Genomic DNA, 22,932 nt, shown 5'->3' with positions numbered 1-22,932 from the left:
TGCTTTCTTTCATACTGTAGCATAAATTCTTCTGCAGTAAGCTTTGAAGTTACAGAAAAATCTAAATTTTGCTTCCAGTATGCCCTTTATTTTCACTTCTCTCATACCTTTTTAGTGGTTAGATGTTTCTTCCCTAAACCTTTGTTGCTGATTCTACCTTTTTATGCTCAATATGGAATTTGATTTTTTTTCTAAGCTGCACCTTCTGAATTCCTTTGCAGGTTGATGCAATAAAGGAAAAGGTGAAAGTTGATTCTTTTCCATCTTTAAGTCTGGAGAACTAAGTCTAAGGAATTTGCATGACTTTTTTCCTTCCTTTTCTACACTGCTGCTGCTGCTTTTTCCCCCCAATAAATTTTCACTAAAGCCTCTGCAAGTCCCTTGAAACATAACTTTAATAGAACTGTAGGACATTAGTAGACGTTTGCTACTAATCGGCTAATAGGCTTTAGGAAGGGCAGGAGGCTAATCAGTAGTTGGTTCACAGTCTCTCTTAAATATATTATGAAAAACTGAGTATGGTGAGTTTCCATATTAATTCCAAAGTAACAGGAAATTTCTCTTCCCTGTCAGGGTATCTGGACCCTAATAGGACTATCATAATACTTGAAGTAAATTAAAACAGCCTCTGGTTTTACTTTGTGAGCTTGCCTGACAGTTGTTGAATTTATATATGTATATACATGCCCTAAAAGGCTTTTTGGGGTTTTTTTTTTTTTTGGTATTGAAGGACTGTGATCCAGTTTCTGATCTCTTGATTCTTACTAATTTTTTGCTGAAAGTAGATACAAGAGATACTAGCTGCTTCCGAAGAGACTTTCCTCATGTTTCTCCAGGTGTCCAGTTCTTATGGTGCTAGTCCATTTTTAAGAGGAATCAAAACCTTTTTAATCATGAGAGCCAAGCTTGCTATAATTGTTGCTAAGCAACATGAATTACTTTTAACAAAGTATTAACTTCTACTTTCTGTAATAAGGCATACCACTGAAGCTACCTAAAATTTGCTCTCCTATTTATCAGTTGGCTTGTCCAAGGAGGTCAAATTCAGGCACCTTTTGGTTGCTGCTTCCTTCATTGGCTTGTCTCCATCCCAATATGAATGAAACAAACTTACGTCTGTTATCGAATTGTGGTTAGAAAAGGGTGGGAAGGTAAAGGAGAGTTGAAACAAATTGAAAAGAATTTGGGTGGGGGACAATGCCTTGGGATTATGTTGAACCAAACTGGAGTCACCACTGGAACTTAGGGCAAACCTGAGTAAAATGCATTGTGTGTGAGACCCTTCAGCAGCTAGTAAGCAAGGCAGTTAGAAAGCGTGTGTGTGAAAAACAGGTAATTGAACTGCAGTGTTATGCATTGTTTTAAATGGAGCATGTACAACAGTCATTGCAATTACATCATACTATTTTTGAAACTCTTATAGCATTGCTGTGGGCTGTGTGTGTTTCTTGAGAGCCTGTATAGCAAGTCATCTTCAGATCTCACTTCTTGCTTCAGTACTTTTGCCTTTTTTTCATGCACACATACACGAAAATAACTGACTGCATGTTACTTTTCCTCTGCAGCATATTGCAGTCTTTGTGGAAAAGCCTTTTACATTTTAGTGAATTTTCAGTAGTACAGATGGAACTGAATTCATTGACATGCTTACCTGTAATTTTTCTTTTTAAATCCAAGGATCAGAAACTTTTGTTACAGCTCTTAACAAAAGCTTGTGTTCTTAAAAGTCTTCTATGCTTTTTTTTTTTTTTTTTTGAGCAATCTAAATTGGATCAGTGGAAACAAAAATTGAAAGTCCCTGTGCCAGAGGCTGTCCCATCATATAGAAGAATCAGAATTTTTTGCTTAGCTTGATGCTATTCCTTCAGAATTCTTCCCCCATGCCCAAACTTCCTATGTGTATGCCAGGGCATTGTGATATTGCCAGCTCTTCTAAGTCTTCCATGTGCTTCTCTAATAGGACTTCTGTGTTCAACATCTGATTCAGACCTTAACTTTTAAACACATGTTCACTTCAGATTCTTTTCCTCGAAAGTCAGGAAATGTATTATGCAGTGGTGGCTTTTTGGTTGTTTCATTTTTCTTCTTAGAAGTTACTAATGTACAGACATCCATGTATTTTTCTTTATAACTTCTATAGCTCATTCTTGAATACTGGTTAGTTAGCAAAACCCCATCTGACCCTTGATGGCACAGAGCTGTGCTTTAAGTTCTATAAATGTAATAATTTTTGTTCTAAGTGTGGATGCCAAAAAATGGGCATTTCATCTGGTACTTATACTACATAATAGTCTTTAATTTGGTATTAGGGTAATTTGTAACACATCATTTAGACTATAAAATAGGATAATCGTGTATAGAAGTAAACTAATCCATCTTCCTAGGCTAGAAAAACCACATTTCATCTGAAGGAGCCTACTTAGGCTTACTTTTCTCAAACTTTCAGTTCCCTAACAAATTAAGATGGATTAGACTCATATTTGTGGTATTTAATATGAAACAATTAAATGTAAAACAGTGCCCTAACCTTAATGGCCTATGCAAAGACTGAAAGATACTTTTTTTAATAGTTTCAAATAGAAATGAGGTGCTGCCTGAATCTTTTTAGGACCTGGATTTTACAAACTTTTCCACTGAAGTTTTTTTTTTTGAAGTGATTTTTCACAATTTGCCTTTTTGAAGAACATGCAGTGAACATTCAGAAAGTGTTCCCCCCTGCACTTTGATCCTCCTATCTCATCCAGCACATTTATGACCTTGAAAACCACCAGTAATAGATAACATTGAGGTTTGAAATTTAGTTTTACTTAGCTATAATGATAGACCAAGTATAAGGCTTTGGTTGAGAGACCAGCTTTTAAATATTGAAAGACAAATATAGTGTAAAAGGCAATGGAATTTGTATAGTGAAGGAGATTCTCTAGTCTCAGTGTTGTAATGTCACTTCTATCTATTTCATTACAGAATTACAGAAACAAATCATGTTAGGCCTAGAAGAAACTGCAGATCATTTTGTTCAACCTTCTCATTATATAGAGAAGGAAATTTGAGAGCCAGTGCAATGATTTGCCAAGGTCACACAACAAGTCAGTGGAAGGATCTAGGCATTCTAATTCCTTTCTTTCACTAATACATTTGGACTGCTCTACAGAATTACTTCTGATACTATCCACTTTGAAGAGTAGTTAGCATACAGTAGCCATTTACTTTTGGCTTAATTAAAAGCGAACATTTTTGGGACAAAATCAGGCTTTACTGATTACTTCTTAGATAACAGAGCACACACAGTATTAAACATGCAGCCTTTCTTTATACAAAAAGATTGAATATGGAGCCACTTGAATCTTAAACTTCAGTCTGCAGCTATAACCAATATCATCAGAAGCTATACACAACTGGCAAAAGAACAGCTTATTGTGCACAAGTACTTGTCCAGTCACTAGGCTCATTTAACTTTTTTGAATACCATTTCCTCTGGGGAGGGAAGTATTGCCAGACCATGAGTTCATTATTACCTCTGATCAGTTTTAAACTTCATTTGAAAAGTGGTTCCTTCTCATTTTCTCCCTCCCTCAGGCTGCATCCTAGCATGCCCAGTTTTAGTCTGGCGTGAGCTTTTATGGCATTTATAAATCCCTCCTTCCTGAGGGTTTATAATGACAGTGCTGAAAACCACCTGGACTGAAGTATGAACATTGCCATTGAATTTGAGGGGGCCTGAGAATGTTCTTTCTAGTCTGTTTTATTTTGACAGAATTTAACATACTAAGGCTTTTCCACTCTCTGCCATAAACCTAGGTTTATAATACTTTTGGGATGCTAATTAACATGATGTGTTTTTCTCCAGGTGGATAAATTAGATGCTTCAGAATCACTGAGAAAAGAAGAAGAACAAGCTACAGAGACACAACCCATTGTTTATGGTAATCTCTCTCTGTAACCTCAAAAAATTCATTAGACAAGTATTTAATTATTTAGAGACTGTGCCTCAAAATAGAATACAACAAGCTTCTAAAGTGCAAAAGGCTTGCTAAGAAATACTGCTTTCTATAATTTTTTTTTTTCTGAGAAGTCGTAAAGCAGGTGTTGATATTATTCACTAAAATAATCCTAAATACAAGAAAACTCAAAAACAGTCATTTAAGATCATAACATGAATCTTTCCTATCATCTGGTCCCTCATTCATTACCTGCTCATAAATTACTGAAAAAGAAATACTGATGAATTCCATTTTCAAAAGAGCAAAAGATGAGAGAATATGCCCAGGCTGTCTTTAGTATGCTTTACATAAAGAATACATCCTCATTTTAAATTCTAACTGGGGCAGATAACTGGGTAGTTTCCATTTGAGAACTTTCCAGATAGGATCTTCAAACTCTCAAGTGAATATTTAAGACAGTTTCATGTCTTCTTAAACCTACATGTCTGAATTACTGCCCCTTTCCATTTCATAGTTGGTGAACAGATTCATTTGAACAATCACTTTGAAGAGTATAGGTAGAAGCACAGTAACCAGGTGAGGGAACATAAAAATATGACCATTATGGCTGGGCGCGGTGGCTCACGCCTATAATCCCAGCACTTTGGAAGGTTGAGGTGGGCAGATCATAAGGTCAGGAGATCGAGACCATCCTGGCTAACACGGTGAAACCCCGTTTCTACTAAAAATACAAAAGATTAGCCAGGCGTGGTGGCACATGCCTGTAGTCCCAGCTACTTGGGAGGCTGAGGCAGGAGAATTGCTTGAACCTGGGAGGCAAAGGCTGCAGTGAGCTGAAATGGCGCCACTGTACTCCAGCCTGGGCGACAGAGTGTGACTCAGTCTCAAAAAATAATAATAAAATAAAATAAATAAAATTGGTTTCCAAAATTAATTTGTTTGCTAAATACAGCTTTGGTTGTTAACCACAAAAAGCAAAGACATGAAGTCCTTTGTGTAGGAGAAATCTTGATCTAGGTTTACACTGTAGTGGGAGGTTAAGAATATTTGTTTTGTAGGGGTAGAGAGGTGTTACTTGCTTTCCATCTCTAAGCCAAGTTCTCTACAGGTCATGTTTTCTGTATATGACCAACAACGATTTAAACTTTGTAAGAAAGAATGTCAACATAGTATTTGATAGAGGGTGTATGTTCTAATGTATTTCACACCTAAAGAATATCTGAATGTGTCTTTTTTTCCGCCCCCCAAGACAGCATCTTGCTCTGTCACCCAGGCTGGAGTGCAGTGGCGTTATCTCGGCTCACTGCAACCTCCTGGGTTCAAGTGATTCTCCTGCCTCAGCGTGCTGAGTAGCTGGGATTATAGGCGCACACCACTACGTCCAGCTAATTTTTTTTGTATTTTTAGTAGAGACGGAGTTTCACCTATTGGCCAGACTGGTGTCGAACTCCTGACCTCATGATCCACCCTCCTCTGCCTCTCAAAGTGCTGGGATTACAGGCATGAGACACCGCGCCTGGCCCAAATGTGTCTTAGTTTTAATTGCTGTCTCTAAATCAGTACTGGATCATCTATAAATGAATTTGGTTTCACTGCCATTTAGACATGTTTAAATCAGAAATTTACCTGTAAAAGTATGTTAATAACATGTCATTTAGGCCAAGCATGGTGGCTCACGCCTATAATCCCAGCACTCTGGGAGGGCAAGGTGGGCTGATCACTTGAGGCCAGGAGTTCAAGACCAGCCTGGCCAACGTGGCAAAACCCCGTCTCTACTAAAAATACAAAAATTAGCTGGACATGGTGGCACACACCCGTAATCCCAGCTACTCGGGAGGCTGAGGCACGAGAATCGCTTGAACCCAGGAGGCGGAGGTTGCAGTGAGCCGAGATTGCACAATTGCACTCCAGCCTGGGCAACACAGCAAGATTATGTCTTTGGAAAAAAAAAAAAAAAGTCTTTTTAAAAACTAAGTTTTCTTGTGCTAATTTTATTGTGTCATTTAGTGTAATATGCATGTAGGTATGTGTCAAGTATACAGTGTCAGGCATATTGTGTTCAGTCATAAGCAGTTCTGGCCTTTGGCCCTGCACTATTTGTTGACTTTTTAGGTAGGAACCTTCTTAGAGTAAGACTGTCCTCCCAAAATTGTAGCAATCAAATGTGCTCCCCATACACAACTCATTCGAGGGTGAGATTATGTTGCTAGAGTGGAGGAGATTGGGGTGTTCTAAATGCTAACAGTCTGTCCTGCCTCCTCACCCTGCCCCTGCTCCTTTTCATTTTCTTCTACTTTAGGTCAGCCCCAGTTGATGCTGACAGCAGGACCCAGTGTTGCCGTCCCTCCCCAGGCACCTTTTGGTTATGGTTATACCGCACCACCATATGGACAGCCACAGCCTGGCTTTGGGTACAGCATGTGAGATGAAAAGCTGATCCTGTAGTCACCTATTTTCGTACTGAAACATCGTCTCTACCCACTTCTCTGTTTATAATGGGGGAAACAGGCAACGTGTTCTTGTAACCTTTATTTCATGAAGGACTCCTTTTTGTTTCTAACTATAAACTTGGATCACCTATGTTAAAACCTTATTTCACATTCCACATCATTTTAGAATTTATTTTCGAAGGGGAATAGTTTCAATGTTTTATTTACTTGGGCTTTTTTTCTTCCCCCTCATTCTTTAAAGAACTGCTTAATATTTAATCTGTTGTGAAGAATCTGATTTGCACTCTGTAGTGTTTAAATAAACAAACTCTAATATTGAATCTCTTAAATTTAGTGTATGTAAACAGCTTACAAATATGTATTGTCTAAATGCATTTAAATCTGTTTTATTCAAAGAAAAGTTAAAGCAAAAATACTGGCATATGACCATGCAAGACTGTCAATGCCAATAAAGACAACACTAATCAGCACATCCTACACTGGATTGCAGTGCTTTCCAGATTATTTGAAAAATGTTACAGACAACTTGCCTGATTTTTAAATGAGCATAAAAGGCCCTCTAACCTATGCAGGTTTCCCCATTATGCATATAGAAAATGCTAGTATGTTTTGCTCACTTCATATGTAACAGGTGCCCTTATGTTGTGCTGTATCCTGTGCTTTTTCTGTGGGACCATTCCATTCAGGAGCAAAGAGCACCATGATTCCAATCTTGTGTGTGTTTACTAACCCTTCCCTGAGGTTTGTGTATGTTGGATATTGTGGTGTTTTAGATCACTGAGTGTACAGAAGAGAGAAATTCAAACAAAATATTGCTGTTATTCAGTTTTGTTTGTGGAATTTGAAATTACTCAAATTTAAAATAAATTACTGGACTGTGGAAATAACATAGATTTGAAGTTTTAATTAAATACCACTCAAACCAAAAGAACTTAATTAAATACCACTCAAACCAAAAGAACAGTAGTTTTTGTAGTTTTATATTGGATACTGAGGCATTACAGGGAGGCATGAAAGGAAGAGGAATGAGGATTGAGACATGTGAAGACATTATGCATTTTATCAATGTGCATTCCTGTAGTTCAGTAAGGTACATGCAGTAGTCTAAAGAACCAGAGTCATTACTCTAGTGGCTTACATTTACTGTCTCCAACATTTTAGCCAAGTGACACTTGAGGTTTTTATCTAGGCATTTCACTTAAATGAACAAATCATGGTTGTTATTATATTAACTTGAAATAAAATATATTTAAACATGTAGTTAACATGCTCTTTCTCATCATGAATTATAAAGGTACCCAAATTATGGGTATCTTAAGTTGATTTTTTCTGAAAAATTGGTTGTGTGAATCCAGCTCTTGCTTATGGCTGAGAATGTTCCTAAAGTTCATTTCACCATCCCTTAATCCTCAATAGCTACACATAGCCCCTCGCCTAGTGTTGCACTGCTTTACAACTCTTAGGCAAATTGCCTACCATAAGCTCCACAGAAGAGTTTTTTAAAACTTAAAATCCCTGTCGCACCAGCTGTGGTGGCTCACGCCTTTAATCCCAGCACTTTGGGAGGTTGAGGCAGGCAGATTGCTTGAGGCCAGGAGTTCGAGACAAGCCTGACCAACATGGTGAAACTCCATCTCTACTAAAAATAAAATATCAGCCAGGCGTGCTCTACTAAAAATAAAAAATCAGCCAGGTGTGAAGGTACACGCCTGTAAGATCCCAGCTACTACTCAGGAGGCAGGAGGCTGAGGCATGAGAATCACTTGAACCTGGGAGGCAAAGGTTGTAGTGAGCCGAGATCACATCATTGCACTCCAGCCTGGGTGACAGAACGAGACTCTTGTCTCAAAAAATAAAAAACCTATTTAGTTTCATCCAGGACATTAAGTGAAAGTGTTTAATGTGAGTGCAGGTCAGTGAAGAATACAATGGTGCCCCTGCTTTGATATGTGGGAGGTGCCATCAGTTTTCCCCACCACTGCTTTTGTACCATCAGTGCAAATAACACAGAGAAAAAAAAAATAGTATTATGAAAAGATTTTTGACTCTGTGGAGACCCCATGGGTTCTGCAGAGTATACTTTGAGGACTATAAGATTATGAGTTCTATAAAATACTAAGTACAGATGAATTAGAAAACAAGCATATATCCACAATTACCAGAATTTTCATAATGTTACTTTTAGTAGATATGCCATCACTGATGAGTTACTTAGCCACTCCATGCCATCCTGTTGGGAATGCCACTATCTTTGAATTTGGAGCCATCAGTCTATCTGAGGCAAACCTCAGAAATTACCTGAGCCAGAATCATGCACTTAGCACTGAGTTCAACTCAGTCCTAATGTTGCATTTTGTTGCATCAATTCTGGAGCCAGTAAACATTCTGTTTAGAAATAGTTGCTATTGTGGCATCATTCACAGTTGCAATTTTTCTCCTGTGCTGTCGTATGCCTGTGCGAAGTGTATGAAATGAATCAAATATTAGAACTTTCAAGACTGTCTTTAGTGTTCTGCCCCCCCCAATATTCCACCAATGGCCTCAGACCTTGAGATTGTGCTATAATGCTGCTTATATTGCAGTTAACCATAGAGAGGTACAGCCACTTAAAATGGGCCTATTATCAAAATTCTCCCTGGTATCAGTACCGTTCTTGGGGATACACTGATTTTAGAAATTACTGTCAGTATCCTCCTAAAAGAAGGCTTTAAAGAAAAATAGTTTCTAACAAGATGACTATCAGGAAGCTCTGTGGCTTGGGGAGTTGGGACCCTCTGCCTCATATTCCAGGTAACTGGTATAACAGTAATTATTAGGATTGTATCAAGTATATCTAAAGATTAAAAGGTAAAAAAGGCACCCTTAACTGTCTAGTTCTTTAAGTTCTAGGAAAAAAAAAAACTAGCAGGGATGACAAACTACATTCACTTTACAGTTACCATAAATTCTTACTCGGGCCCACCCATTTCCATCTGTAAGGTCGATAAGGTTACTCCACAAGTTTCAATGGCTTCATTGTTACAAGAAAGGGGGGAAGTGAGAACCTTTAATAGGCTGTGATTTAGAACCACTGCTGATAACCTTTGGCCAGTATGGGTCAGGGAAGGTGAATATGAAACACTGCACAGCAGGTTGTATCAATGCTATAAAACCTCAACCTTTAGACAAAAATTCAAACAGGTTATAAACCATGGGACTCCATTGAGGATGGCCGTATCTATTAATAAAGTAGGCTATCAGTCACCCAAAAAGTGACAGCAGGGGAACAAACTGCAGCTTGCCTCTAGTGGGAATACCCTTGAACCTCGACCTCCAGGGGGACGTAGTCTCGGGGAAGGGCTACCAACACACAAAGGGACCTAACCATGTATAGGGAAATGCCGTTTCCTCCCTTTTAGTCCAATTGTATTGACCTGTTTCTCTCATCTTAAATATTTGTTTCAGCCTCTCACTTGAACCACTAAGATCATTTAACCAACTACTTTTTTTAAGCCCAAGATGACAACTGCCAACCATAGAACATGGGAATAGGTTTTATTTTCATTTTAAGAACATTTAAATTGGGTGAAGAAATTCAGCTTTTGTTAGAATCTGACAGGCTTCAAACACTTGTGATGGAGGGGTTGCTGTCATATCAAAGTCCACCTAGTAAAGTTTTAGGTGGCCAGTGACTTTGTCAATTAGGTCTGCTGGTCCTGGCCCAATCCCTAGGACAGTTTGAGAGCCTGGTGCAATCTGAGTACGTCCAGCGTCTTGAATTAAACTTACAGTCAATCCCAGCATTTTCGCATGGGCCAATAATGCAATCAGGGTTTCTTCATCAGGAGCTTTGACCACCACCTTGGGCTGGCCACAGTATTCCCATTGCTTGAGCATTTCAGGATTTCTTCTTTGAATCTGCTTGTAGGCTGAAACAGCAGCATGAGAGCACTGGGCAGCCACTTTCCCTTTTCCCATCTTTAAGTCATTTCGAACCACAAGAATCATCTTGTACTCCCCACTCTCTCCCAAGATGCTTGCTTCACTTTCAGTATCTGTGTGTGTCTTGCTCGTCTTGCTTTTGGGGAACATCCCAAAGCGTACTCGGAGGCTCCAGCCCAGACACACGCCACAAGCAACTCCAACAGCCAAGCCAAGTGCACTGGGATGAGCCAAATACTCCATAACCAAGGATTTGGAGGGCATCTTAAGGGAAAGGAAAACAGTTATCACTATCCGGCAGTAACAACTTACAGAGGTATAGGCTTATCAGAGAAACATTTTGACTATACACTTAATGAGGTCATCCAGAAAAAAGGCAAAACACATCTTGGATCTTATGCCTGTGCCCTGTTTCCAACACCCCCTTGCCCACCACCAGTGTACTAGAAAAGATTCAAGCATCCACATGAAACAGTTTAGGTCATTTTGAAACTTGATGTAAACAAAGTTGCATAAAGTTCAAAAACTCTATTCCTCAGTCTTCCCTTAGTCTTGTGGAGATGTTCTGTTTTACCAAGATGCCTAAGATTTAAAGAAACCAAAAATAACTCACCCCTTTCCTGGAATATAGTGCTAATCTGTTTTCACAATGCTCTGGGTTCTCAATGGAGATGGTATCAAATAAGTTACCCTAGAAGAACCTCACTGTCACATTAATGGGCCTGGAGTGAGATGCTGAAATTTACTAAGCCTGAGCAAGGATGCTAAAAATCTTACAAAAGGAAAAGTTGTCCCATTGGACATTAGTGCAGCTGAAAAACTTAATAACTGAGATGAGAACTCAACATCATTTTACATAAGAACACAAAATATTTTTTGCATAGTTTTACTATGTATAGGTGCTCCTCAATTTCCCATGGGGTTATATCCCAATTAATTGAAAATATCGTAAGCCAAAAATGCATTTAATACACCTACAGAACATCATGACTTAGCCTAGCCTACCTTAAATGTGCTCAGAACACTTATATAAGCCTACAGTTGGACAAAAGTCATCTAACACAAGACTATGTTATAATAGTGTTGAATATCTCCTATAATTTATTGAATACTGTACTGAAAGTAGAAAACAGAATGGTTGTATGGGTACTCACCATTAATGTACACAGCTGAAAGCACAGTGGTCCTGAAAAATGTTTGAAGCACTGAAATGAATTAATTGCTGGATGATGGGGATGCAATAGGGTCCTCAATTTCTCTGTCTTCTGATGAACATCGAGAATAGGTGGTAGAAGGCATTGGGACATCAACACTAGTTGACGGTTTAGCAAGCATAGTGTTGTTCTTCAGGAATATACCAAGTTTTGACTGTACAGCTTGTTTCTTTTCATTATATATTTCTCTGTAGCAAGCAAGAGCATCCTGTATCTGCCTGTCAACTGTGGCGAATCTCTCGTAATTGACGTCCATTTCTTCTAACATCTGTAGGCCGCTGCTGATAGCAGCAAATGCCTCTGCCAGTTTCTTTGCTGTGAACTTTCTAGGTGCCGTGGGTATAACTTCTTCCACTGCCTCAACTCCTTTACTTCTTTCTTCCTCCAGTGCAATCAGCTCCTTATTGCAAAGATCTTCAGCCACAATTATCCCATGCAGCTGTTCCTTAAAAGCTATGGCACCTTCATTACCAGCACGTGTTGCCTCACCACTGATCTTTACATTGTGAAAATTATGACGCCTTTTGAAGCGCTGGAACCATCCATGACTTGCTTTAAATATTTGTGTATATGTAGGATCATTGGCACGGTCTTTTAGCATATTAAAAAGACTTCTTGCCTTAGCCTGGATCATCAGTAGGCTGAGTGGTATGTGCTTCTGTATCTGGTTTTCCATCCACATAACAAGTAATTTTTCCATATCATCAATGGGTCCAGCCCTTTTCTTTGTGATGACAGTGGATTTAACTGATGCTGACGATTTCGCTGCATCACTGATTCACTTCTTATCCTTTAAGATGGTTGAAATCGTGGATTGCGAAAGTCCTAACTCACGCGCAATGGCCATTACTGGCTTGCCACCTTCATGCTGGGCAATTGAGTTTCGTTTCAAGAGTAACTGCCTTCCTCTTCTTTATCTCACCAGAAACAGGAGACACTGATGGACATTTTGTAGACATGATGGAATGTGAAAACACAAAACACAACATCCAAAAAAGCTGACAACACAGTACACACTAGAGGATGGGTTGTTCACTCCCGTGATCACATGGGTGACTGGGAGTTGTGGCTCGCTGCCGCTGCCCAGCATCACAAGAGTGTACTGTACCACATTATCACTAGGCCAGGAAAAGATCAAAATGCAAAACCTGAAGTACAGTTTCTACTGAATGGGTATCGCTTTCATACCATCCTAAAGTCGAAAATTCTTAAGTCGGAGACTGTCCATACTGAATTTTCCAGAAGTGTAACCATCATAAAACAAAGGAATGTCATCCTTTATTATTTTAGAAAATGCTGCTACTTCGGCAAAGCTGTTCATAATATTTGAGTCACCAATAAAACACTTGCATCAGTCTACAAATGAGGCTGCTGGATTCACAGTGCTTCTATGTAGAGGTGCAAGCAACTATCAGTTTCTTTTTCTAGTGGACTATTATCTAAGCATTTATAAACACGGGGCCACTATATTTGTAATGAACTGTATTTGTAATGTAAAGTGGTGCCCTTGGAATTGTGCAGTGCATGACTGACACGGCATAGATGACAGCCCCGGAAGTACTTATAAATTTCCTTTATGTTCTTTAAAGTGAGGGCATTATATGAACATTCTTTCCACTAATTTTAACATAAAAGGGGTTATTGTCTTTGGTGGGGCAGAAATTCGTTTGAGGTGGGGTCAAGAGACAGAGCAAAAAGAAAAAGCAATGGATATAAGGTGACAAAGAAAAGGAATTTTTTTTTTCTCCTAAGAAGAAAGGATAAGCATATTTAAATGTTAATGGGATGGAGCCAGAAGGCAGGCAGGTAAATGCTCAAGATAGAGAAAGCCTTTATAAAGGGATTTGGTCTTGGAAAGGAAAAAGGACACCTTTCCCAATTTGAGTTTTAAATCAGGTAGGTCCATGGATTTGAAGGCAGGAAAGTATTCTCCCGGAGGGAAGGTGCTCAGACAGAAGTTCAAATGGAGTAGAGAAGAGAAAGGCTGAAATAAAAGGTGTGGCAAAATATGGCAGGATTGCAGAGGAATATTGACAGCATGGTTAAGATAAATGATGACTTTTTAATAGCAACATACTATTCGTGATTTTCTCCAGTAGTACTTAGAAGCCAAAAGACTAATAATCACTTCCTCCAAACATACAAACTCACTCCATCCACACTCATCCTTTGCTCTCCCCTCCTACTGGAATGGTAGTTGGATGTATCTGAGTTTAAATTATGCCAGGAGCAAGCCCCAAGAATGGTACAAGGGAATTTAGGATGAGGGTAAGAAAGAATGTTTGACATGATAGACCATGCAACCTGTGTTATTACATTTTTCTCTTTTGGCCTACCTGATAAAAAGCAACCTGTATTATCAAAGACTGATTTACGGACAACAAAGTGATGGATGCTATTTATCTAGACATGCTGTTGAAGAACAGGCGTGATGAAAGTAAGCTGGAAAGACTTAGAGCGATGCATGGGGTTTTGATTTTGGAGATGAATGATTACAAAGAGATACAAAGCCCAGAGCATAGCTATAGGAATGGGTATCTGAAATAGAAGTGTGACTACTTTCTACTTTCTCAATTCTTTTAGTTTTATGATATACTGCTTCCCTTCCACAAATACTGATTGACCTTGTTCTAGGGTCTAAGGGATACAGGAGTGCACAAAGCAGAAAAAGTCCTTTCCTTAATGAAACTTACACTTTAGCAATAGTTTTGAAATGGTCCAATCCCAATTTTGAATTTCTTTCATTCTGTTTTAAAACTGTGGTTTTTGTTTGTTTTTGAGACAGAGTCTTGCTCTATCGCCCAGGCTAGAGTGCAGTGGCGCAATCTCAGCTCATTGCCAGCTCCGCCTCCCAGGTTCACGCCATTCTCCTGCCTCAGCCTCCCAAGTAGCTGGGACTACAGGCGCCCGCCACCACACCCAGCTAATTTTAATTTTTTTTGTATTTTTAGTAGAGACGGGGTTTCACCATGTCAGCCAGGATGGTCTCAATCTCCTGACCTCGTGATCCGCCCACCTCAGCCTCCCAAAGTGCTGGGATTACAGGCGTGAGCCACCGCACCTGGCCAAAACTTTGCTTTTATAGCTCAAAATTTCCACAATACTTTGACATGTATTGTGTTATTTGTTCCACTGAGAATGAGGATTACTGCCATATCAAAAATGAAGAAATTCAGACCAAGAGAAGTTAAGTTCAATAAAACAAATGTTTACTGGCTATCTATGTGCCAGCCATGCACCTTGTTAAGCTGAGGATATAGTGATGAATACGGGCCACTGTCAGCTGTTCACAGATGAGTAGTGAAGACAAATACTTCCAAGACTGGTAAATGTTACAAAAAGGTGTTCGATAGTCCCATCAGGGGTGAGATGGGAGGCAGTGAGATCATCAGACATTAGATTCTCATAAGAAGTACACAACTGAGATCTCTCACATGGGCAGTTCACAACAGGGTTCACACTCACATGAGAATCTAATGCTATCGCTAATCAGATGGAACTCAGGAGGTAATGTGAACAATGAGGAGCAGCTGCAAATACAGATAAAACTTCACTCACTTGCCCACCGCTCACCTCCTGCTGTGTGGCCCAGTTCCTAACAGGCCACAGGGATGCCTGTTCTAAGAGATACCTGCCTTCAATGTAAAGAATGAACTAGAAGTTGGCAATAGATACAGGGAGATCATTTCAGAGGCTGCTATAATGTAGTAATAGTTAACATTTATGAAGTGTTTTGCTACACATTGGCTAAACACTCTATAGCAATTGTCTTCTTTAATGCACCCAACAGCACTTCAAGGTAAACAGAGCTGGTCATGGACTTACTATAGTTTTGCTTAAGCTTTCTGACTTTACAATGGTTCAAAAGCTTTCTGACTTTACAATGGTTCAAAAGCAATACATATTCAGTAGAAACTTCACCCATACAAACATTCTGTTTTTCACCTTCAGTACAGTATTTAACGAATTACATGAAATATTTAACATTTGTAGACCTTATGTTAGATGATTGTGCCCTATTGTACGCTAATAAATTAAGTGTTCTGAGCATGTTTAAGGTAGGTTAGGCTAAACTACCATGTTTGGTAGGTTTGGTGTATTACACTTATTTCCAATGTATATTTCGTTTTCTAAGAGACAGGGTTTCACTCTTTTGTCCAAGCTGGAATACAGTTAAGTGATCATAGCTCACTGCAGCCTCGAACTCCTGAACTCAAGCAATCCTCCCACTTCAACCTCCCCAGTAGCTGGGACTACAAGCACATACCAGCACACCCTGCTAATTAAAAAAAAAAAAAAAATTTTTTAAGAGACAGGAGTTTCATTATGTTGCCCAACTCTTGGCCTCATATGATCCTCCCACCTCAGCCTCCCATGTAGCTAGGTTTACAGGCATGAGCCACTGTGCCTGGCTCTCAATTTATGGTACTTTCAATTTATGATGGGTTTATCAGGATATAACCCCACCCTAAGTTGAGGAGCATCTATATACATAATTATGATCCCCATTTTTCAGATGTAGAAAAATTAGGTACACAAGTTATAGCTTGCCTAGCTCATAAGTGGTCGCCTTAATACAGAGCCCTTGTTTTTCCTTTTTGAGACAGAGTCTTGTTCTTGTCGCCCAAGCTGGAGTGCAATGGCACCATCTCAGCTCACTGCAACCTCCGCCTCCCAGGTTCAAGCGATTCTCCTGCCTCAGCCTCCCAAATAGCTGGGATTACAGACACCCGCCACCACGCTCAGTTAATCGTTTGTATTTTTAGTAGAGATGGGGTTTCACCATGTTGGCCAGGCTGGTCTCAAACTCCTGATCTCAGGAGATCCACCCACCTCGGCCTCCCAAAGTGCTGGGATTACAGGTGTGAGCCACCGTGCCCTGCAGAGCCCTTGTTCTTTTTTTTTTCTTTTTTTGGAGATGGAGTCTCGCTCTGTTGCCAGGCTGGAGTGCAGTGGTGCGATCTTGGTTCACTGCAACCTTCACCTCTGGGGTTCAAGCGATTCTCCTGCCTCAGCCTCCCAAGTAGCTGAGACTTCAGGTGCGTGCCACTAGGCCCGGCTAATTTTTGTATTTTAGTAGAGATGGGGTTTCACCATGTTGGCCAGGCTAGTCTTGAGCTCCTGACCTCAGATGATCCACCACCTCGACCTCCCAAAGTGCTGGGATTACAGGCGTGAGCCACCATGCCCTGCCGAGCCCTTGTTCTTAACATTACTATATCAGGCCTCTCCCAGCAGTCTAGATGAGATGATGGTCATTTAGACAACAGTAGTGAGAAAGAGAAAGAAAAAAGTGTCTAAGGTACACCAGTCTGATTTAGTGACTGACTGGAAGTCTGGTGATAAAAGAAAGGGAGAAGTTAATGACACTTAGATGTGAACAAACAGAGAATTTTGGTGAAATACCAGGTTTGAATGGAAAAGATATTGAATTAGTTTTGCTCTGAACAAAAGACATCTCAGAGATATCTAGAAAGAAGAATTAAAAAAAGATGTATCAGCTTAAAGGGTATAGGATACATCAGTTTAAAGTCAGAAAGGTCTGGGCTGGAAATATAGATTGGAGAGACCTTACCATATAATTGAAATTACTGAAGAGATGGAAGAGTTATGAGGCCACTTGGACAAATATGTAGAATGAAGAAAGGACTAAAACATAATCCTGAGGAAATAAACATTAGGAATCAAAGGAGACTAACATGGCATGACCAAGAGTAGGAGGGTCACATAGGGTAAACTGTAGAGCACCTAGTTTCAGTGCTCTTCCACTCAAGTGCCTAAATACAGTGACAGGGCTGCTCAGACATAGTACTTATGGTTCCAGTGCCTGTACAGCCCTCACCTCCCAAAACAGAGAGAATTCTTTCTTTTTTTTTGAGACGGCATCTCACTTTGTCACCCAGGCTAGAGTGCAGTTGCGCCATCTCAGCTCACTGCAACCTCTGCCTCCGGGTTCAAGCAATTCTCCTGCCTCAGCCTCCCAAGTAGATGGGATTACAGGCACCCGCGACCACACCTGGCTAATTTTTGTATTTTTAGTAGAGACAGGTTTCACCATGTTGGCCAGGCTGGTCTCAAACTCCTGACCTCAAGTGACCTGCCTGCCTCAGCCTCTCAAAGTGGTAGGATTACAGGCATGAGCCACCACGCCTGGCCAAGTTTCTATTTGATGCTTACATATCAGCAGGACTTTTCTTTGATAATCTAACAACCAGACTCCAAACTGAACAAATATTCAATTATTTCTAAAAAGGTATAGTAACCTCTATGTCAACAATTAGGATTCTCTGCAATAATTTCTAGGTTGCAAAGTAACCAAATATCCTATACACAGATTCAGGTACTGTCTAGAGAAGGAACTGCTCTATATAGAAAAGCTATTATGTGTTGGATAACACACTAAATCCTTTATATCCATTACCTCATTTATTGTTGCTATGAACACATAAAAAGGAAGATATATTGGCCGGGCGCGGTGGCTCATGCCTGTAATCCCAGCACTTTGGGAGGCCGAGGTGGACGGATCACAAGGTCAGGAGATCGAGACCATCCTGGCTAACAGGGTGAAACCCCATCTCTACTAAAAATACAAAAAATTAGCCGGGCGTGGTGGCGGCGCCCGTAGTCCCAGCTACTTGGGAGGCTGAGGCAGGAGAATGGCATGAACCTGGGAGGCGGAGCTTGCAGTGAGCCAAGATCCTACCACTGCACTCCAGCCTGGGTGACAGAGCGAGACTCCATCTTAAAAAAAAAAAAAAAAAAAAAAAAAAAAAAAAAAGGAAGATATATTAGCCTCATTTTAAAGATGAGAAATATGAGAATCAAACAGAGAAGGTGCCTTTTTCTTTCTTTTTTTTTTAAGAGAAGGGGTCTCCCTCTGTCACCCAGGCTAGAGTTCAGGGGCATGATGAGTGAGTTCAGAGGCTCACTACAGCCTCAAACTCCTGGGCTCAAGCAATTCTCCCACCTCAGCCTTCCAAGTAGCTGGGACTACAGGCGCATGCCACCACACCCTCCTAATTTTTAAAAAATTTTTTATTTTTGAATGGACTTGGTCTGCTATGTTGCCCAGACTGGTCTGGAACTCCGGGCCTCAAGGAGTTGCTTGAGGTCGAGGCAGCAGAATCTCTTGAGTCCACTTCTAAACCAATCTGGGTAACATAGTGAGACCTCATCTTTACAAAAAATTTAAATGATTAGCCAGATGTGGTGGCACATGCCCATACTCTCAACTACTCAGGGGATAAGGTGGAAGGACGCCTCAGGCTGGAAGGTGGAAGTTGCAGTGAGCCATGATCGTGCCACTGCACCCCAGGCTGGGCAACAAAGCAAGACGCCGTCTCCAAAAAATAAAAAATAAAAAAAATACACGAATAAGATAAAAAACAGAGAACAGTCAGTGAAAGATCCAAAAGTTAACAAGTGTATTTATTGTTTATGTCCCATATCTCAATGGCATGTCTAATCATAAAAATGCTAAAATTAACACAGATTTTTGTTCTTTAGGATGTTCTAATCTCATATTACTCTGATCAGATTATCATCGAACTCCTCTAAAAGAACATGTCTGTCTCTTTTTCTGTATACTTACTACAAGCGTAGCAATAAGCTCAGTGCCTGAGACTAAGGTAAAACAAATAACCATTCTTGGTCTCATAAATAATTCTGGGCAATGAGAGCAGAACAAAATAAGTACATCCTGTAAAATCCTCCTCTTGGTGCCTTCTAATTCCCCTGCCTCAGTAAACCCATTTCAGTAGTGCTGTTGATCCCATTACCTCCTCCTGTACCATGCTCCACCTGATAATCTTTTTTTTAAGACACAGGGTCTCACTACGTGGCCCAGGCTGTTCTCAAACTCCTGGACTCAAGCAATCCTCCTGTATCAGCCTCCCAATGTGTTGGGATTACAGGCGTGAGCCACCGCGCCAGTCTGCAGTTTACAACCTAAAAAAAACAAATAAGCAAACAAATCTTTCCCAAATCTTCTCTGACCCTTAAGCCACTGTCTCACTTTCCCTGCACAGCATATTCCCTGAGTCTAGTACAGTGTCTGGGGTATGTTAGTAAGGATTAATACCTCTCTAGGCAATCTCTTTGTGTGATAAGCGGGGGAAATTATTCTTTCTTTTTTTTTTTTTTTTTTCTGAGACGAAGTCTCTCACTCTGTCGCCCAGGCTGGAGAGCAATGAAGCGATCTCAGCTCACTGCAACCTCCGCCTCCCGAGTTCAAGTGATTCACCCGCCTCAGCCTCCCGAGTAGCTGGGATTAAATGTACGCGCCACCACGACTGGCTAATTTTTGTATTTTTAGTATAGATGGGTTTTCGCCATGTTGGCCAGGATGGTCTCGAACTCCTGATCTCAGGTGACCCGCCCACATCAGCCTCCCAAACTGCTGAGATTACAGGCGTAAGCCACCGCGCCCGGCCCCAAATTTTCGACTATATTCTTAGAAACCTTTTCTTTCCAAGCAGAGCTCGACAGCTCGAAACGCTGGGGGTATTCTTAAGTGCCCAGTTGCGGGTGTGAGGCCTGCTCGCCATTTTATCAATTTCAGAGAGACAGCATCGATACTGCCTGCATGGAGGCTATGCTGGGAACTAGAAATTCAGTCCTCCCCTCCCCAGCAGTCCGCTCCTTTCTTCCCAAGGGCGGTTCGCAGAACAGGAACAGAGGGCTCAGCGGCCCCTGGGCGGAAGACAGTTTATAAAGGAGAAAATGAAGAAGGTAGGTAATGAAGTGAAAAGAAACGTTCCTGCTGGAGAAAGAATGAATAATGATATTGGTTTCCTTCGCCCTGTAAGGAGCCAACCAACCTACCTACAGGACCTCTTTTCCTCACTCGCGCCTTCCCTTCTGGGCAGCGAACACGTTTCTATCGCTTGAGCTACCTCTTCCGGGGTTCCTGGGTAACAAGTTCCGGATCAAGAATCGCAAAGCGAGCAGTCATTCTTCCTCTTGCCACACCCACAGGGTCCGCACTAAGAGCCGAACTGAAATCCCGCGAGGATCAACCGAGCTCGACGAAAGCAGGGAGGAACGTTTCCCTTCTGGAGGCGGTCTCCGGGGGGCAGAGAGACCGGACCGGAAGTGACGTGAGCGGGTTCCGGTTGGCCGGAGCCCAGCGGCGGGTGTGAGAGTCGGTCTGGAGCAGCTTCCAGGATCCTGAGATCCGGAGAAGCCGGGGTCGGAGCGGGTAGGTAAACTAACTCAGGGAATTGGGGACCGAAGCCTGAGGCTGTCCTCAGAGCTTGGCGTCTTCCGGAACTCTCCTACTTAGGCATTGCAGATCTGGGGCACTGTGATTCCGACTTCCAGCAGTGTTTTAGGACGCTGCTGACTGGATGTCTCACCCTGGCGGTAGCCAGGTTATTTGGGACACCTCCTCATGGCTGGTCACCCGGACATTGAACCCAGACACAGGACTCCCGGCTGTTCGTTCTCCTCTCCGCGGACTTGGAAGCCTTGCTAGGCTTCTTTAGAGAACATCTTAGTCCCGGGATGTCCAGGACCTTGGAGTAAGTGGGGAAGGTCTTCCCTGCTGATGACTGAGCTGTTTCTCAGGATCTGTCAGTTTGGTTTTTGCTCTCCCGAACCTCTAGCGCATGATGCTAGATGTATTCGCTTCTAAACGAAATCCAGGCGTGCAAGTGCCATCTAAAGCGCTGGTGATACAGGGTAGCCAAGGGAATGGGCCTTCGCTCCGCAGAGCCCTGGGAGAGGAACTTCTCATTTTCACTGCTTTCATGAAAAAGAGTTGTCTGCCTTTCCAAACCCCTGACCCCCAACCCCTATATTTTATTACAGTGGAGGTATTTGCAGTAAAACGTGAAGGTCGACTTAATCTCTAAAATTCGAGAAACCATATGTGGCCCTGTGTCACACTGCTAGATTACTAATGACCTCCAGAAGATTTTACACAATCATCTTTTATTTACCTGCAACTCCATGTAAAAATCTAATAATACACATAGACTGGCCGCTGTTGACGTATTTTGGCAGCATCGCTCCTTGTCCTAATGTTAACGTCTTTCATTTCTACTTTGGGGCTTGTCAGAGATTTTTGTGGACAGATTGCATTGATCATTTGAAGAAGCTTGTACAAGTGTTTCTAGTGTTGTCATGATAGAGAATTTAATATTCTAATTGCTACTACCTACTAATTGTATTGTCATTAGTTCTGATATTAGTTGTGTGTTGTTAGCATAAATGATGAAAGGAAGAAACTTATTTACTAGGCATCATTGTATGCATTGTAGCTTATGTTTTATTTTGGAAGAGGGATGGTGGTACCGAGACAAATGTGACTGATTTGTGTAGGTATGAAGTGACTCTCTCAAGTAGAAATTTTTTATTTTACTACTTTGCCTACATTATCTTAAAGCACTGAAGGTTGCTTTTTTCTTTTGAGGGATATATCCTACTTGATTACAATTGATTAATACAGTTTAATTTCTGTGAGTCACATTCCAGAAGAAAATATACATAGAACCATGTTTTGATGCCTTTTACCAGTTTACCTATAACTAGTTTAATCAATTTGTCAGTTTACATATTTTTCTTATTTTGAGTTTGAAAATTTGTTCATGCTTGGCTTTGAAACAAGGTGACGAAATTTGAGATATAGAATTATGATAGTTAGATGTATCATTAGTTTAACATTCGATAAATTTGCTTCTTGATTATATAACTGCCAAATCTGATCTTATATTCTTTATGTTCAATTGAAGGACTGATTATCCAGTTTTTCTCCCTTTTCCAACTTCTTGCTTTTGGCTTGAATCACCACTTTTTAGGATTTTGGTGACTGTTAAACTTTAAATCAGAAGATCTGGATTGAAGTCTGGGCTCCAACACTTGTTAATGGCTAATAGGTTACCTAACATTCTGAGCTGGTCTAGATTGTGTTGATGAAAATTCTGCTCACTTTCTTTCATACAACTGTCACAAAGATTAAATGAGATAGTAAACATGAAATTATTATATAAATGAAAATATGTTATCACTTCATTCTTAGAACTGGAGATATGTCAGTGTAGAATACTATTTCTTTGCATCATTATCTGAAAATATTATCACATACATTTCTAAGATGAACACAGTAAAGTTAGCAAAGAATAGTTTGATACTGTGATCCATTGAATTAGTCACCATGGTTAATAAATAGGTGCCTGGAAAATGAGTATAGTTTTGCATTTGGGAGTTTAAATCTGATCCTTTTTGGTTGTCATGTATTGTCACTTGAGAATTTCCAAGTGCAGAAAAAGCTGAAGTTTTTTGCTGATGTATGGTTAACTAAAGAGTAGAAGTAGTCCTATCTTTCTTACGTTGAATAAGAAACATTATTGAGCCGGGCGCGGTGTCTCAGGCTTGTAATCCCAGCACTTTGGGAGGCCGAGGCCG

At 40.6% G+C, this 22,932-nt stretch overlaps 3 protein-coding genes across 6 annotated transcripts in view; 2 read left to right on the top strand and 1 right to left on the bottom strand.

Annotated features, from left to right (window-relative positions):
• Positions 1-7,278, top strand: part of CLTC (clathrin heavy chain) — a 75,233-nt gene extending 67,955 nt beyond the window's left edge. The window contains exons 31-33 of one of the 2 annotated variants that reach the window (XM_008011246.3): positions 222-242; positions 3,848-3,923; positions 6,241-7,278. In XM_008011246.3, coding sequence (XP_008009437.2) covers positions 222-242; positions 3,848-3,923; positions 6,241-6,365 — 222 coding nt within the window. In that variant the 3' untranslated portion in view covers positions 6,366-7,278. The remainder of the gene's footprint in view (positions 1-221; positions 243-3,847; positions 3,924-6,240) is intronic. The other variant, XM_008011247.3, reaches the window with a different exon arrangement.
• A 2,630-nt stretch (positions 7,279-9,908) lies between these two features.
• Positions 9,909-20,457, bottom strand: PTRH2 (peptidyl-tRNA hydrolase 2). 3 transcript variants are annotated; one of them, XM_037992999.2, is made up of 3 exons: positions 20,350-20,435; positions 11,467-12,463; positions 9,909-10,576 (listed from the first exon to the last, which is right to left on the bottom strand). In XM_037992999.2, exons 2-3 carry the CDS (start codon positions 11,617-11,619, stop codon positions 10,037-10,039), a joined length of 693 nt encoding a protein of 230 aa, XP_037848927.2. In that variant the 5' UTR covers positions 11,620-12,463; positions 20,350-20,435; the 3' UTR covers positions 9,909-10,036. The 3 variants fall into 3 exon arrangements, with proteins under 3 accessions (XP_037848927.2, XP_008009431.3, XP_008009433.3); XM_008011240.3 differs by lacking the exon at positions 11,467-12,463 and adding an exon at positions 19,305-19,473 and having other exon boundaries at positions 20,350-20,412; XM_008011242.3 differs by lacking the exon at positions 11,467-12,463 and having other exon boundaries at positions 20,350-20,457.
• Positions 20,458-20,581: 124 nt separating this feature from the next.
• VMP1 (vacuole membrane protein 1) overlaps positions 20,582-22,932 on the top strand; it is a 135,384-nt gene continuing 133,033 nt past the window's right edge. Inside the window, exon 1 of the mRNA XM_008011244.3 lies at positions 20,582-20,725. The gene's annotated coding sequence lies outside the window, so the exon portion shown is untranslated. The remainder of the gene's footprint in view (positions 20,726-22,932) is intronic.

The sequence above is a fragment of the Chlorocebus sabaeus genome, chromosome 16, assembly GCF_047675955.1.
Source record: "Chlorocebus sabaeus isolate Y175 chromosome 16, mChlSab1.0.hap1, whole genome shotgun sequence".
NCBI classification, from domain to species: domain Eukaryota; kingdom Metazoa; phylum Chordata; class Mammalia; order Primates; family Cercopithecidae; genus Chlorocebus; species Chlorocebus sabaeus.
Note: the sequence above shows the minus strand (reverse complement) of the source record. Positions and strands in the feature narration are given on the sequence as shown.

Excerpts from the sequence above, each read along its gene's own strand:
- PTRH2 (XM_037992999.2), bottom strand. The coding sequence starts at position 11,619 with ATGTCCCAATGCCTTCTACCACCTATTCTCGATGTTCATCAGAAGACA. Across the intron at positions 10,577-11,466 it reads TTCAGCTGTGTACATTAATG|ATGCCCTCCAAATCCTTGGT; the intron begins GTGAGTACCCAT and ends CTTTCCCTTAAG.